Genomic DNA, 18230 nt, shown 5'->3' on the forward strand with positions numbered 1-18230 from the left:
GAGAAATAAAAGAATGACCAGGGTGAGGTTAGGGCCAGTCAAGGATAGTAGTGGGAACTTGTGCATGGAGTCAGAAGAGATAGGTGAGGCATTCAATGAATACTTTTCTTCAGTGTTCAATAAGGAGAGGGGCCATGTTTTTGAGGATGAGTGTGTGATACAGGCTGATAGGATGGAGGAGGTAGATGTTCTGAGGGAAGATGTATTAGCAGTTTTGAAAAACCTGGGGGTGGAAAGGTCCCCTGGGCCAGATAGGATACTTCCTAGGATACTTTGGGAGGCAAGGGATGAGATTGCGGAGCCTTTAGCTTTGATCGTTGGGTCCTCACTGTCCACAGGGATAGTGCCAGAGAACTGGAAGTGGCAAATGTTGTTCCTCTTTTCAAGAAAGGAAATAAGAATGGCCCTAGTAATTATAGACCAGTTAGTCTTACTTCGGTGGTCAGTAAGTTAACGGAAAGGGTCCTGAGAGATAGGATTTATGAACATTTGGAAAGGTGCAGTTTAGTCCGGGATAGTCAGCATGGTTTTGTGAGGGCTAAGTCCTGCCTCACAAGTTTGACTGACTTCTTTGAGGAGGTAACTAAGAGCGTAGACGAAGGTAGAGCTGTTGAAGTCATATACATGGATTTTAGTAAGACGTTTGATAAGGTTTCCCATGGTAGGCTCATGAAGGAGATAAGTAGGTATGGGATAGAAGGAAATTTGGCCAACTGGGTAAGTAACTGGCTGTCTTGGAGAAGACAGAGGGTGGTGGTGGAGGGAAAATTTTCAGACTGGAGGCCAGTTACCAGCAGTGTACCACAGGGGTCAGTGTTGGGTCCTCTGCTATTTGTGATTTTTATCAATGACTTGGAAGAAGGGGCTGAAGGGTGGGTTAGTAAATTTGCTGACGACACCAAGATTGGTGGAGTAGTGAATGAGGTGGAGGGCTCTTGCAGGCTGCAAAGAGACATTGACAGGATGCAGAGCTGGGCTGAAAAGTGGCAGATGGAGTTTAACCCTGATAAGTGTGAGCTGACTCATTTTGGTAGGACAAACTTGAATGTGGATTACAGGGTCAACAGCAGGGTTCTAAGGAATGTGGAGAACAGAGAGAGATCTTGGGGTTCTTATCTACAGATCTCTGAAGGCTGCCATTTAAGTGGATAGAGCCGTGAAGAAAGCTTATCGTGTGTTAGTGTTTATTAACAGGGGGTTTGCGTTTAAGAGATGTGGGATTATGCTGCAACTATACCGGACGCTGGTGAGACTACATTTGGAATATTGTGTTCAGTTCTGGTCACCTCACTATAAGAAGGCTGTGGAAGCATTGGAGAGAATGCAGAGATTTACCAGGATGCTGCCTGGTTTGGAGGGTAGGTCTTATGAGGAAAGGTTGAGGGAGCTGGGACTTTTCTCTTTGGAGCGGAGGAGGATGAGAGGCAGCTTAATGGAGATTTATAAGATGATGAGAAGGATTGATAGACTGGATGTGCAGAGACTATTTCCCTGGGTGATGTAGCTGTTACTAGGGGGCATAACTATAAGGTTCATGGTGGGAGATATAGGAAGGATGTCCAAGATAGATTCTTTACTCAGAGAGTGGTTGGGGTGTGAAATAAGACTGCCTGTTGTGATAGTAGAGTCGGACACTTCAGGAACTTTCAAGTGGTTATTGGATAGGCACATGGAACACACCAGAATTATAGGGAGGGGATAGCTTGATATTGGGTTTGGACATAGCTCGGCACAACACTGAGGACCAAAGGGCCTGTACTGTGCTGTACTGATCTATGTTTCTATGTAACCCTCCCTCATCTCGTGACTGATTTCCAATATGGTCCCTTGCTTCTCACAATATAATAATGATAATAAGTTTAATTGAAAAGCAAGTAGAAACAAAACACAATTATATAAATTTATAAGACATATACGCTGGAACACCACCACCTTGCCCTCCATGGAATCAGAGCAGGCGAGGGTCTGACAGCGGAAATCTCCATTGGCCTTGGACAGGAATTTCTTGTTTCAGTCAAGTGAGGTGATAAAATCCCAGCCATCGTATTGGTAGATAGTTAAGATTCAGTGTCATGCAAAGCACACACCATTCCTGCGTTGCTCTTGATTTACAGTATTTTGTGGCATCTAATCAGAATCACATTAGCTTGTCAATTTGGAGTTAGTGATTGAAGATTCAACAGAGGGAAAAATATTTTGGACAGATTCTCTTACATTCCCCATGGCGGGATGGTGGAGAGGGGCTGGGGGATGCTGGGGTGAGGGGCTGGTATTTAATTGTGAAAGAGGGTGGTATGTGGCAACTCCACCACCTGACTGCCTCTGCCCTAATTAAATCCGCAATGGCACAGCTTATGGACAGATTTAAGAGCCTCACCCTATGCCACCCAGCAGTGGTGAGGCAGAGGCTTGCCATGCTAGAACTGTGACATGTTTTCTTGCGGGCTCCTGTTGGAGGGGATATCCCTCGTTCAAAGGCACTCCACACCTGATTGAATGTCCTGGCATCAGGAAAGGGGGACTTGCTGAAAACAACCCCTCTGCCCTTGCTGCCAAACCACCTCACCACTCCACACCTCCCTCACCACATCATTCACCTGTGTTTGGATACCTGCTAGATTGGAGCCTTTGTCAGGGTGTTGTGTTGGCAAAAATTACCACCTCCCCTGTGACGCTGCTGACTATAAAGGAGCTGCCAACTTCTAACTGACAGGCAATCCTTGGCAGGTCTCCACTGCTGGGACCCCTGGATCCCAAGGGAAGGCCTACTGCTGACCTGTTTTCTCAAAAAGAAGTGATGCATGGCTCTTGCCAGCTCTACAGGCTGTGGCTGAGACCCCTGCTGCCCCCACAAGATCCCACCAGTTGAAAGAGAATCTGATGTGATGCTCATGACCGGAACTTTCACTCATGATTATCTAAAGGGGTGGCATTATTTGGACTTCATGACACAAAGAGTGGAAAGGAATGTGCAAGATGAGAAAAATGGAGAGGGGAATGAAGTTCACACAAAAAAAAAGACAAGGTGATACGTTTTGCCTTTGTGCATTAATATAAATTGGATGATAGTGATGATAGATCAATAGTCCATATTATTTTTAAAACTTTTTTAAAAAAAATTCCTGTGTTTGATATTTTACTGTCTAATGAAATCATTTTGCATTTACTAATGACAATTTACCTGATGACTACAATGATTCCATCGAAAATGTTGTAAGGGTTCTTGATGTATCCAAATGGCCCATATACCAGAATCTTTAAAAGCATTTCCAATGCAAACAGGCTGGTGAAGACAATATTGCTGATCTCCAGGGCATTCGTCAGCTCTTCTGGCTGAAGGAGGAAACGTAAAAAGTATCAGAATAAATGGAGGATAAACGTTTGTGTCACATTTAGCTATTAGACTTCGGCTCTGCTCATTGGTTTTAGCAGGGTGTTTTTTTTCTGCAATGATCAAAGCAAATGGTGAATACTTTGAAACACCAAAGTATACAAGGCTACAGACTAAGTGCGGGAAAATGGGATTAGAATAGATGGGTGCTTGATGGTCAGTGCAGACACGATGGGCTGAAGAGCCTTGTTTTGTGTTGTAAAGCTCTATGACTCTCTGACAAAGGATGTCACTACTGTAGAGTACGATTGCACTAATGAGGAGTGGCATGTTTGGATGCAGACTAAGACTCTCCCCATTCTGTCTCAAGAATATACCTCAATTCCAAACTCACCAGACCACCCTAACAGCTCCTGTGTGAACTTATCCATGTCCCCACTTACACTGGCCTTTATGAAGACCATTGTTAATTAACGCCCAAAGATGCCCATGCCCATTCAGAGTCAGACTGATCAGAAGCAATATTTCATGTAAAACATTTGTACCTAGCAGAGAGAGAGGACACTTTCATCCCATCAAGTTTGTCTGGTCTCACTAGTGAAGGGCAACATGCTAATCCCATTGTGCCATCTGATCTTCACAATTAAAGGGATTATTATATTAATGTTATCCACTTGATCACAAAAGCCAAGTGATGCTCTGCATGTATTATGTTGAAGGTTCATTATCAACCTGGTGAATGGAGTGCTCTCTTTTTGTTAGCTGAATTTTCTCCCTATTCTTTGATGTAGTAGGAAGGAGGCAGGTACACAGGATGAAGGGTGATAACTAGCAGTGGGAATGTTAGTTGACTTTTCCTTTGTCTCACCCTGGGGAACATTCCTAACTTGATCTCGGCTGAAATTTGCCATCTCAGCTTTGGTCACGGAGTGAACCTGGAACCTAGCTGGCTGGAATATTTCACTGGGCAGTGCATGTAGCCACTGATGGCCAGCTCTCCCCCACTCCCAAAGGTCCTTTAATAATATCCATTTGTAGCGTTCAGCAAGGGTCATGTGCAATAGCGTGAAACATGCTTATGGCAAATTGGAAGGCTGTTTTATACCAGGCTTGACCTTCTTTTCTACGGACTTCAAAACAGAATTGGGCACAATGTAAAACAGACTGACCATCTCGCTTTTGACCTCTTTAGTTTTGTTGTGAAGAACAATTTCATCCTGATTGTCTTCAATGTCTCTATTCCTCAAGGTAGCATTTTGGCCCACCTAAAGTGGACAGCACAATGGCACAGTGGTTCACAGCACCAGGGACCTGTGTTCAATTCTGGCCTTGGGAGACTTTCTGTGGAGTTTGCACCTTTTCCCTATGTCTATATGGGTTTTCTCTAGGCGCCCTGGTTTCCTCTCACAGTCCAAAGACTTGCAGGTTAAATGGATTGGCCATGCTAAATTGTTCCTTGGTGTCCCAAGATCTGTCGGCTAGGGGGAATTAGCCATGGTACGTGCACGGCTGTAGGTCTAGGACGGAGGAAAGGGCCTGGGTGGAATAATCTTTCAGAGTCAGTGTAAATTCAATGGGGCAGATGGTCTTATTCTGCACTGTAGGGATTCTGTGGTTCTATAAGAGAAAGCTGATGAAACACAAGTAAAAGATTCAATGCAAGACATCAAATGTAAAAGTAATTGGAACAAGTTGCAGAAAGAAGACAGGAAGAACATTGGACTTAGCTCCAAAATTTGTGAGGATGGATAAAGTTGTATATAGAAAGACCAAAGATCTACATCTGTGATGTAGAAATATCAAAGTTAAAAACACCAACTGATGTTGTATAGGAACTGAGTGCTTGGGGAACCTGAGACTATCTAAAAAAATTTCAGCCTTCCAGATGGAACTGAAGATTAATTTTAAAATCTTTCTTTGATGCCTGGTGTTGTTATTAAAATTGAATTCATTAAAACAGAGAAAACACTCAAAATCCTCCACAGTATCCTGCTAATCCACCCAGCAGTTGAAAGCACAACTGTGTTTAAGACAATTACTGTGCCTCATGAGTTCTTTGCTAAATTTATTTTGCATAAGGCAGCTAGCTAAACTGTCCTATGAAGAATTTAAATCAAAAGTAAAGATTCGTGTCTTTCTGTGGGTACCAAGAATTGAAAAGTCACACCACTACTAATTACTTAGAATCCATTATTTCCCTCAGATGAGTTGAGTTGCTCATTACAGAAATGTACAAGATGTTTAACAGATGATCATTGGTTGACAATGTGCTAAAAAATGGGCCCTTTTAAGAACTAGGGCAATATTAGTTTGAAGGTCTTTCACAGAAACAGACAAAAATGAAGACTACTGTCCTTAACCATGAACCATGGTTGTACAACAGTGCAGAAAAAAGCAGATTTTCAAACCCTGGGAAATGAGCAGAAAAGACACCCAGAAACCAGAAACACAAAGGTTCAGAATCTGCAAATAAGTTTCAGAAAAATACAAAGGAAATTAGAAAAAGGCTGCAAAGATAAGTACAACTCTGCAAAAAAAAAAGCTGCTGAAGAAAAAAATAAAGAAAAGCACACACAAGCTGCAAGTGTAATAATTGTCTGTAAAGAAGGACAGAGGAAGCACAGACAAAGGCTGCAGGTGAATTACTGAACAAGTAAAAATAGCTGCAATAAATTTTCCAATCCTATCTCCAGCAACATTGGACAGCAATGGGTAGCAAAATAGGTAATTTTTTTGCGTAAGATGGCAAAACTATGAGACTGAACAGACTTAATTAACAAGCCTGAACCAATAACTCTTGCCATACTGTTAATACTGCAGGAAAGGGATTCTGTAAGATGTATACCACTCTAAATCTAACAGGTGAGCAAAGGACACTGATGATAGGGATTTTGAAAGCCTTGAATGCACATTGTGAACCCTGAGTGAATGTTACATATGAACATTATGTATTCAAAACTAGAGTTCAGACTGAAAGTGAGATCATTGAACGGATGCAACTACAGTAATGGAGCTAGCAGAATCATGTGAATTTGGACAGTTAAAAAATGATCTGATTAAAGAGAGATTAATCTCAGCATGAGAGATTCTTCAGTGACAGCAAATCTATAGAAAGTTGAGAAACTGATGCTAAATAAAGCGATTAATGTGTATTGAAATTTTGTGAAACAGCTACAGCATATATGTTGCAGAGGAGACCAGAGAATACATAATACTGATACAGTCCAAGGCCAAAGAGCTGAGCAATTGCAGTCACGTGCAGGATGCAAATACTGTGGATGACAACATTATATGGGAAAAGGAGGACACCCAGCATGAGGGCAGGGGGTGGGTGGGTAGGGAGTGTTTCAACTGCAAGAAGCAAAATCATTTCACAGACAAGTGTTTGACCAAAAAAAAGCAAAAGAAGTCTATACAGATAAACATTGGTGAAGTCAGCAGAAGAGTCTAATGAAGAGCTATACGCGATACAACAGGTTAGCTTAGAGCAAATAATGGTTTGTGACTGTTATAATGATGACCCCCAAAGGGAGAGTATCAAATAAATAAGAAATGTCATATAGACACTGGTGAATCATGCAACATAATGCTGCACGGTGGCACAATGGTTAGCACTGCTGCCTCACAGCTCCAGGGACCTGGGTTCGATTCCCAGCTTGGGTCACTGGCTGTGTGGAGTTTGCATATTCTCCTCATGTCTGCACGGGTTTCCTCTGACTGCTCTGGTTTCCTCCCACAGCTCAAAGATGTGTGGGTTAGGTGGATTGGCCATGCTAAATTGCCCTGTAGTGTCAGGGGAACTAGCCAGAGTAAATGTATGGGGTTATGGGGATTGGGCCTGGGTGGGATTGGGGTTGGTGCAGACTTGATGGGCCAAATAGCCTCGTTCTGCAGCTAGGTTTCTATGATGCAGATTGGCTCAATCTGGTGATTTGAAAATGAAGCCCTCAAAAGTAACATTGAGACTTATCACAGAATCCCTACAGGGTAGGAGGCCATTCTGCCCATCAAGTCTGAACCAACTCTCCAACAGACTATCTTACCCAGGCCCTATTCCTGTAACCTCTCATATTTACCTTGCTAATTCCCTTACCTACACATCTTGGGACACTGATAGACAATTTAGCATGGCCAATCAATCTAACCTGCACATCTCTAAACTGTGGGAAGAAACTGGAGCACCCGGATATAAACCCACACAGACATGGGGAGAATGTGCAAATTCCACACAGATAGTCATCAGAGGCCAGAATTCAACCCGGGTCCCTGGCACTGTGAAGCAGCAGTGCTAACCACTGTGCCAGCTATGATGGCACAGAACTCATACTGTGAGGCCAAATTAGATTGACAACCCAATACAATGGCAAGAGGAAGTTCTAGAGTTCCAGATCATAGATAAGACACAATGGCCCAGTTAGAGCAAGTCTAAAGCCAAGGCTGGTAACACTGAATGTGTCAGTATAAAAAGGGCTGAAACAGACCCCATGGAGAGGGAGACAATATTCAAGTAAATCACAATATGGTTGTGGATCACATCAGAGTAAACTGATGCATGAGCTGAAGGTAAATGACTGGTGAATAAATTTGAATGGCAAGATTTCAATCGAGTGTACACCTTTGAAAATGCACAATAAATTTCAATGAACCAAGCTGTGTGAGAATGCAATAAACAAATTTCAAGAATGCCACAAAGATTGAAAGGTTGAAATTCCACAGCTGGCAACCCATAGTGGGACTTGAAAAAATTCAACCAGATGTAACCGAGAGCATCTGTGCTCAACTAACAAAGCTGCTCCTGCGCCACAATCGGGAAGAAGGAATCTCACCAGTTGAATTAAGTACAGAACTACCATCAAATCCAGAGGTCCATGTGTCCCCAATAACTCATATGGAACAATGGTTACCAAGGCAACAAGTGCCGTGGTAATGAAACCCGCTGAACAAAGAACATTATCCGGATGAACAGCCGATGTCAACGCATGTGAGTTCCATTAAGAGACCTGCGTGCTTTAAAGGCTGTGGGCCGGATGTTCCAACTGTGCTCGCCCCAAGGCTGGAAATTCTTGCCCGAGATCAATGGACCTTTGCATGGTCTGTCCCCATCAGCCATGATTCTTGTGGCAGGTGGGGCGGTAAAATTCCGCCCTGTGTGTGAAATGCATGTGCATTAACTGATGAAGAACTATGTGAGTGGAAAGAGACAATGTGAGTGGAAAGAGCTTTAAGCACAGGTTAGAGAAATGTGTATTGTTTCCAGACAGGAAAGTTAGTAAGATTTTGCAAGTCCAGGCAAGTTGTGGAGGTTACAGATAGTAACTCTTTCCACTCACATTGTCTGTGCCTGTAAGAATTGATTAGCTGTAAAGACTCATATTCCAATCATTATGCATGTAAATTGAGTTTGTGTCTTTGTGTCATTTTTACAATCAGAACTCCCAGCCACCTGACGAAGGGACAGGCTGTCCCGTAAGCTTGCGGCTTTTGCTACAAATAAACCTGTTTGGACTTTAAGCTGGTGTTGTGGGATTTCTTTGTGTTTTAACCCAGTCCAACGCCGGCATCTCCACATCATGACTACCATCGACACTTTTAAAATGTAACTAGTCTGATTTGACAAATCTAGCTTCCTGTCATCACGTGACTATGCTCTGAGACTGCCTTTGCAGGCAGACATCTAAAGGTTAGTTCAATAAAGCCTCTCACAGAAACAGATATTGATGAAGGCAGCAGTCCTTATAAATGAATCACTAACCTAACATTTGTAGCCAAATATCCAACTGTATTTTGAATTTTCTTAATTGTCTCGATATTCTATCATGGCTGACTTCCAAATATTTGAGTAACAAATTTCTAACACATTGAAATTTGCTTAAATTTGTTCACTGAATTTGAAAATATTGTGGATAGACCTCATCAACATTATCTGTTAGCCAGCTTAATGAAGTCCTGATTTGAGTTTCTTTATTCTAGGGTGTAAAACATGTTTGGCATGTTCACTACAGCTCCCACCAACCTTTACAGATGCACCTTGATATGCTCCTGCTCTGACCAAAATCACAAGAAACTACAAAGGATAGTGAACCTGGCCCAGTCCATCACACAAACCAGCCTCTCATCCACTGACTCTGTCTACGCTGCCCGTTGCCTCAGAAAAGCAGGCAGCATAATTAAGGACCCCATGCACTCCGGACATTCTCTCTTCCACCTTCTTCTGTTGGGAAAAAGATACAAAAGTCTGGGAGTGCATACCAATCAACTCAAGAACAGCCACTTCCCTACTGCCATCAGACTTTTGAATGGACCTACCACATATTATGCTGATCATTCCCTATACCCCAGCTATGACTGTAACATTATATTCTGTACTCTTTCCTTTCCTTCTCCAACATTGATGGAGTGATTAAAATCAGGGATGCCCAAGTGTCCAGGTTGGAAAAGTCGTGGAAATGTTAGGGAGTTATCAGTTTTAGGAAGCAGTGAGGCCATGGACACAAGGATGACAATGGAGTCGTTCCAAAGTCAGAAGGCAATGTGAGATGTTGTTAATTGTTTATTGATGAACTAGCAATGTGGTGTAAAATGAACATTGCAACATGTATGTGGCAGATCAATGTCAAATAATGGACTATGGCACTGCATAGAAGAGTGTGGAGTAAAATTACTATTGCTATGAACAGTATATTTTGTTTGTATAGCATGCAAGAAACAATACCTTTCACTGTATCCCAATACATGTGACAATAACAAATCAAATCAAACTCTAAATTGTGCTCAAGTGCAGTACTGAGGGGCAGCTGCACTATTGGAAGTGCTGTGTTTTGGATGAGAAGTTAACCTGGCATCTTCCGGGTGAATGAGAAAAGATCCCATGGCATTATTTCAAAGAAGTGTAGGTCCAATGTGAATTCCTCAATGAGTATCTTACTGATCGTTTGGCAGGTGTGCCAGGGCTTGCAGTCATGCTTGTTGGCATCCTGGCAGGTACGGACAATCATGGAATGCAGGCTTTTCTCTTTGGCAGGATTCTTTTCATTCAGCCCCAGTTATTAAGTGACATACCATTACTGGGGAGCTGATTTGGGGTTAGTCTGGCCTTGATTTCTCACATTCATGCCAGCAAAACAATTTTTAAAAAGTGGGCTAGATGTGGTTGCAACAATTTTTATTCAGACTTTTGAAATTGAACTTGACCACACACATACACACCAGATTCATCCAATTTTCACCCTTTCACTGGGCAAACCAGATCAGAAGACCTAGATTAGTAGACTACCATTCTTGGAAGTGCAGTCCAAGTTACGGTGAAGGTGATGAACTTTGATGAAGAGGCATCTTTGAGGTTACAGATCTCTAGAATCTTATGTATAAGATGGATCTGAATTAGTTCCTGACCATACTGAGACCTATTGCTAAACTAAGCTGTTGCTAAGAGTTAGGCCTCAATAGACCATTCCTTGTTGCTAAGATGTTGATGCAATAATGGGCCACTTGCTGTTGTTAAATTAGTTATGCCTCAGACAACATCGCTGGTTGCTTAACTGGTGATTTGATTGAGCAACAGCTTGCATTTATATAGTGGCTTTTAAATAGTGGCATTTATATAGTGGCTTTAACATAGCAAAACATCCCAAGGCACTTTGCAAGAATGTAATCAGACAAAAATTGAGACTGAGCCAAGGGAGGGGATATTAAGACAGGGTACTGGTGCAAGGCAGCAGGCTGGATGTACAATTTTCCCTTTCAGCAGATCCTTCAAATTACAGATCACTGTCGTGTGAAACCAAGTTTTTATTTTTTTCTTCTCTGCCAGTTTATAAACATTTTCGTTGTTCAGATGCTTCCTTAGCTGATAGGCAATCGTGCTTTTACAGTGAGACTTTTCTGGCTTGTGAGAAATGGAAGAGAAAATCTGCATGAGTTTGCCCTGTACCAGTTAGTTTGGAAATGTGTCTGTTACTTGTGCAATCTGCGTATTGCTCGATTCTGCGCGAGTACGTCTTCAGGGCTGAATACGAGCAGGCCTTGGCAGTTTAATTTTCGTTTAGATTTATTTAGTCAATGCCATGTAACTGCCAAATATAAATGGGTAGTTGCGAGAAGCCAAGTTCCCAGGAGCCATCACACGCTGTTCACTTCCATATCCTTAAAATCTTATCAACATTTTGGGGCTAAATTAATTGTTTTACATTATCGATGTGTCAGTGAAATTAAACTAACTAATTACAGTGCACTTCAACATACAACACACCCGAGACTATCTTACCTGCTCAATTACCATCAAATGCCCCAACTGTGAAGCAATGTGCAATGCAGCGGAACATTTGACAAATGAGCCCAGTAAGTCTCACTCAGCATCAACTGATGAAGAGGTAGGACCCACTCCTTCAGTCTACTCTTAAGGCATCAAGGCTTTGTGTAATTTGCTACGGTTTGGTGGATACTCACCATCTCATTTCTATTTTCCCCAGAATGGAAGGCATGTTCTCTCCTCATAGCAACACAAGTCAGGAGAGTTTAAATGCAAGTTGTTAGAGCCAAGGAATAGAGTGGTCCTTCAAGGCTGTGCAATATAACTGTTGGTGGTCAACAAGTCTATCACTTGGACTTACCTTGCATTAAGTTGATCTTTCTCTCCATCTTAGCTTTAACTGTAACACTACATTCTCACTCTTTTGTTTCCTTCTCTATGACTGGTATGCTTTGTCTGTATAGCATGCAAGAAACAATACTTTTCACCATGTGCTAATACATGTGACAATAATAAATCAAATCAAAAGCAAAAGTTGACTTGTCCTTCCAATCCCAATCTAGCTATCAGGGCTTCCAGTTATAGGTCAATCCATCAGTTTCCATTTGTGAGCCAAGCTGACCAATCAGCAACCTGCAAGCCCTGACAATTTTAAGACTTTTCAGGGGTATTGAGTATAAAAATTGGCAACTCATGTTGCAGCTGTATCGAACTTCAGTTAGGCCACATTTGGAATATTGCATATAATTCTGGTCGCCACACTACCAGAAGGTGGCGGCTTTGGAGCAGGTATAGAAAAGGTTTACCAGGATGTTGCTTGGTTTGGAGGTATCAGCTACCAGGAGAGATTGGACAAACTTGGTTTGTTTTCACTTGAACATCGGAGGCCAAAGAGCGACCTGATAGAAGTTTACAAAATTAAGAGAGGTATGGACAGAATGGATAGTCGGAGTCTATTCCCCAAGGTAGAAATGTCAATTACGAGGCGAAATTGACTTAAGGTAAAAGGGGGAAAGTTTAGTGAAGGTGTGAGAGACAGGTATGTTACACAGACGGTGGTAAGTGTCTGGAATGTGCTGCCATAAGAGGTGGTAGAAGCAGATATAATAGCAACATTTAATAGGCATCTTGCCAGCTACATGAATAGGCAGGAACTACAGGGATACAGACTGTGTACAGGCAAAAGGTCTTTAGTTTAGAAAGGCATCAAATGTCTGCGCAGGCTTGGAGGGCCGAAGGGCTTGTTCCTGTGCTGTATTGTTCTTTGTTCTATTAGCAAGTTTGCCATAGAAACTGAATTGGTTCTGAACTTCTGGGCATGCCATCTTGATCTGAAAGAGACGCACTTACCCTTAGAATCGTAGAACGATTACAGCACAGAAAAAGGCCTCTCAGCCCATCGTGTCAGCGCTGGCTCTCTGCTGGAGCAACCCACCTAAAGCCATTCTCCAGCCTTTTCTCTGAAGCTCTGTTCATGCTTTAGTCATCAGCTGTGCAAAGCAAGGGCAGTAGCCCTTTTCATTGTTTACACATTGTGTCTTTGAAGCTTCTAGATTAAAATACTCAACTTGTTTTTAACTTAAACATTTAAACTCAGTTGTGAACATTGAAATTCTTCCTGTCATGGATATCTAAACTCCCTAACAAAGCATCTGTAACTAGATATGATAACCTTTCATTCTTTCTTTATCCAGGCAGACAAATACATCCCCTCTCTCTTAAGAGCGGCATGGTGGCACAGTGGTTAGCATTACTGCCTCACAGCGCCAGGGATCCGAGTTCGATTCCGATTCCCGGCTTGGGTCACTGTCTGTGTGGAGTTTGCATGTTCTCCCCATGTCTGCATGGGTTCCCTCTCGATGCTCTGGTTTCCTCCCACAGCCCGAAAGACGTGCTGGTTAGGTGCATTGACCCGAACAGGCACCAGAGTGTGGTGACTAGGGGATTTTCACAGTAACTTCATTGCAGTGTAAATGTAAGCCTTACTTGTGACTAACAAATAAACTTTTAAAAACTCTTTTTCTTATATACTGCATTATGTAGCAGACAGAATGTTCCAATGAAAATACGTAAAATGCACAATCAGGCAGAAAGAAGGGAAGTGTTAAATGTAGCCCAAGGTTCTTCAATGCTAGCTTCCATTTAGGAATTTTTCTTTAATCATTCGTGGGACACTTAGATATCTGTGGGTAAGTATGTCCCTTTCACATCAAAGTGGCATGTTCGGAAGTTCAGATCCAATTTAAGCCCACCAAGCTTGCGCCAACACATGAAGCCTTTCTAAACTAAAGACCTTTGGTCTCTACGCAGTCTGTATCCCCCTATTCCCTGCCTATTCATGTATCCGGCAAGATGCCTCTTAAACACTGCTATTATATCTGCTTATGAAACCTCCCCTGGCACCACATTCCAGGCACTTACCATCCTCTGTGTAAAAAAGCTTGCTGGACTTACATTTCTTGCCAATCCCTAATGGCCCTGAACTAAGTAGCTTGCTAGGCCATTTCAGAGAGCATTTAAGAGTCAACCAACATTGTCATCGGGATTGGGAAATCTTTAAAGGTCAAAAGAAAACTACAAAAAAACCTATAAAGAAAAGATGATTTATGAGAGTTAACTAGCTCAGAATATAAAAACAGATAGCAAAATTTTCTACAAATATATAAAACGAAGAAGAGTGGCTCAAGTAAACATTGGTCCTTTAGAGGATGAGAAGGGGGATGTAATAACTGGAAATGAGGAAATGGCCAAGGCATTGAACAGGTATTTTGTGTTCGCCTTCATAGTGGAAGACACAAATAACGTGCCAAAAATTGATGACAGGAAGGCTATGGCAGATGAGGACCTTGAAACTATCATTATCACTAAAGAGATAGTGTTGGGCAAGCTATTGGGCTAAAGGTAGATAAGTCTCCTGGCCTTGATCGAATGCATCCCAGGGTACTAAAAGAGATGGTGGGGGAAATAGCAAATGCACTAATGGTAATTTATCAAAATTTGCTGGACTCTGGGATGGGATTGGAAAACAGCAAATGTGATGCCACTGTTTAAAAAAGGAAGTAGATGGCGAAAAACTGCAGCATACAACGGTGCAGAGGGACCTCGGGGTCCTTGTGCATGAGTCGCAAAAACCCAGCCTGCAGGTGCAGCAGGTGGTCAGGAAGGTGAATGGGATGCTGGCCTTCATGGTGAGGGGGATTGAATATAAAAGTAGGGAGGTCTTGCTGCAACTGTACAGGGCACTGGTGAGGCTGCAGCTGGAGTACTGTGTGCAGTTTTGGTCGCCGCACTTACGCAAGGATATTTTGGCCTTGGAGGGAGTGCAGAGGAGGTTTACTAGGCTGATACCGGAGTTGAGGGGGTTGAACTATGAGGAGAGGCTGAATAAACTAGGCTTGTACTTGTTAGAATTTAGAAGAATGAGGGGAGATCTCATTGAGACATATAAGATGATGAATGGGATGGATAGGATAGAGGTGGAGAGGCTCTTCCTGCTCAGAAAGGACAGCAGGACTAGAGGGCACAGCCTTAAGATGAGGGGGGGGAGCAGTTTAGAACGGAGTTGAGGAGGAACTTCTTCACTCAAAGGGTGGTGAATCTCTGGAATTCTCTGCCCGTTGAAGTGGTAGAGGCTGCCTCACTAAATATATTTAAGACGCGGGTGGATAGGTTTTTGATAGGCAAGGGGATTAAGGGTTATGGGGAGAGGGCGGGAATGTGGAACTGAGCCACGACAGATCAGCCATGATCTTATTGAATGGCGGGGCAGGCTCGAAGGGCTAGATGGCCTACTTCTGCTCCTATTTCTTATGTTCTTATGTAGATGCAAAACAGATAACTGCAGGCCAATTAGCTTAATTTCTGTAGTAGGGAAAATGCTTGAACCTATCATCAAGGAAGAAATAGCATGGCATCTGAATATAAATTATTCCATTGGGAAGACTCAGTCTGGCTTCATGGAAAGCAGGTCATGTTTCACTAATCTGGTGGAATTCTTTGAGAACATTACATGAACAGTGGACAATGGGGAACCTGTGGATGTGGTGTATCTGGATTTCCAGAAGGCATTTGACAAACTGCTGCACCAAAGGCTGCTGCATAAGATAAAGGTGCATCGTGTTATGGGTAATGCACTAGCACAGATGGAGAGTTGGTTAACTAACAGAAAGCAAAAAGTGGGGATAAATGGCTGTTTCTCTGGTTGATGATCAGTGACCAGTGGTGTGCTTCAGGGATCAGTGTTGGGATCACAATTATTTACTGTTTACATAGATGATTTGGAGCTGGGGACCAAGTGTAGTGTGTCAAAATTCGCAGATGACATTAAGATGAGTGGCAGAGCAAAGTGTGCAGAGGACACTGGAAGTCTGCAAAGGGATATAGATAGTCTAACTGAGTGGGCAAGGGTCTGGCACATGGAGTACAATGTTGGTAAATGTGAGGTCATCCATTTTGGTAGGAATAACAACAAAATGGACTATTATGTAAATGGTAAAAAATTGCAGCAAGCTACAGTGCAGAGGGCAGTATCCTTGTGCATGAATGTCAAAAACTTAATTTGCAGGTGCAGCAGGTAATTTAGAAAGACAAATGGAATTTTGTCCTTCATCGCTAGAGGGATGGAGTTTAAAAACAGGGGGGTTTTGTTGCAGCTGTATAAGGTGCTGGTGAGGCCAAACCTGGAAATACTATATACAGTTTTGGTCTCCTTACTTGAGAAAGGATATATTGGCACTAGAGGGGGTGCAGAGGAGATTCACTAGGTTGATTCTGGAGTTGAAAGGGTTGGCTTATAGGAAGAGACTGAGTAGATTGGGACTATACTCATTGGAATTAGAAGAACGAGGAGAAGCATATAAGATTATGAAGGAAATAGATAAGATGGAAGCAGGGAAATTGTTTCCATTGGTGGGTAAAACTAGTAACTAGGGGGCTTGGCCTCAAAATAAGGGGGAGCAGATTTAGGACTGAGTTGAGGAGGAATTTCTTCACCCAAAGACTTGTGAATCTGTGGAATTCTCTCCTCAGTGAAGCAGCTGAGGCTAAAAGACAAAATGTTGTAAAATCTCAGCAGGTCTGGCAGCATCTGTAAGGAGAGAAAAGAGCTGACATTTTGAGCCCAGACGACCCTTTGTCAAGGCTACCACACCGAACGTTAATTAAGGCAAAGATAGATTTTTAAACAGAAAGGAATTAAGGGTATGGTGAGTGGGCAGGTAAATGGAGCTGAGCCCACAAAAAGGTCAGCCATTATCTTATTGAATGGTGCAACAGGCTCGAAGGATCACGTGGCCTACTTCTGCTCCTAATTCTTATGTTCTTATGCCATATGTCGGCCAGACCAGATAAGGATGGCAGATTTTCTTCCCTAAAGGACATTAGTGAACCAGATGGGTGTTTATGACAATTCATTTGATTTATTATTGTCACACACACTGATACACACCACGGTGGTACTACAGTGAAAAGTATTATTTCTTGCATGCTATACAAAGCACACCGTTCATTAAGTACATAGGGGAGAAGGATAGGAGAGGGTGTAGAATATAGTGTTACAATCATAGCTAAGGTGTAGAGAAAGATCAACTTATTATAAGGTAGGTCCATTCAAAAGTCTGATGGCAGCAAGGAAGAAGCTGTTCTTGAGTCAGTTGGTACGTGATCTCAGACTTCTGTATCAGTTTCCTAATGGTACTATGCAGACAAAGGAGAGAGTCCAGAATGTAGTGTTATAATCATAGCTCAGGTGTAGAGAAAGATCAGTTTAATATAAGGTAGGTCCATTTAAAAGACTGATAGCAGCAGGAAAAAAACTGTTCTTGAGTCAGTCAGTATGTGATATCAGACTTTTGTATCTTTTCCCCAATGGGAGAAGGTGGAAGAGAGTATGTCCAGGGTGAGTGGGGTTCTTGATGATGCTTGCTGCTTTCCTGGTGCAGTGGGAAGTGTATGCAGTGTCAATGGATGGGAGGCTGGTTTGCATGAAGCACTGGGCTTCTTTCACAACCCTTTGTAGTTTCTTGTGGTCTTGGTCAGAGGCATACCAAGCTGTGAAACATTCTATGGTGCATTTGTAAAAATTGGCTGTTTGCTTTGAGAAAATGCTGTTGCCATAGTCCCCAGTCCACAGATACCAATGAACCTCATGGAGTATTTGACAATCTCTGCTTACATTTGTCTCTAAGATCGCGATAAGATTAGGACCAAACAACTTACATGCTCACTGAAGAATTAGCTTTCCAAGTGTACCTTGCTGAAAAAAAGGGCTAAATAATGTATTACATTTTGGGTTTAACAATATACCAAATGTTGTGAAATGGAGAAACGAGTACATTTTCTATAGGGCCAGGGAAAATAGCGAAGTAACGGAAATGAATATGCCTAAAAATGAATGCTGAAAAAAATGAAAGGAAAACAGGTGAACCATTGATTTGTGCATAATTACTTCACATACTCGATAAAACCCCAAATGATGATGATGATGATACTGAAAAAGAGACAAGTTGAAAGAGAAGAGAAAGATTGGAGGCTACCGGTGGGCCCAGTATTGATGTGGAACTAGTTTTCATATCCCCATCATGGAATGCTGAGATAAGCTGCTTGAAGATTATTCCTCTCAATGATAAGTATGTGGAAAGGTGCTGACAAGCT

The 18230-nt window shown here is 42.3% G+C and overlaps 1 protein-coding gene across 1 annotated transcript in view; it reads right to left on the reverse strand.

Annotated features, from left to right (window-relative positions):
* LOC145356398 (voltage-dependent T-type calcium channel subunit alpha-1G-like) overlaps positions 1-18230 on the reverse strand; it is a 313384-nt gene that overhangs the window by 171816 nt on the left and 123338 nt on the right. The window contains exon 9 of the mRNA XM_080209098.1: positions 3182-3333. Coding sequence (XP_080065224.1) covers positions 3182-3333 — 152 coding nt within the window. The remainder of the gene's footprint in view (positions 1-3181; positions 3334-18230) is intronic.

The sequence above is a fragment of the Carcharhinus amblyrhynchos genome, chromosome 21 (genome assembly GCF_965287045.1).
Source record: "Carcharhinus amblyrhynchos chromosome 21, sCarAmb.v2.hapA, whole genome shotgun sequence".
NCBI lineage: Eukaryota > Metazoa > Chordata > Chondrichthyes > Carcharhiniformes > Carcharhinidae > Carcharhinus > Carcharhinus amblyrhynchos.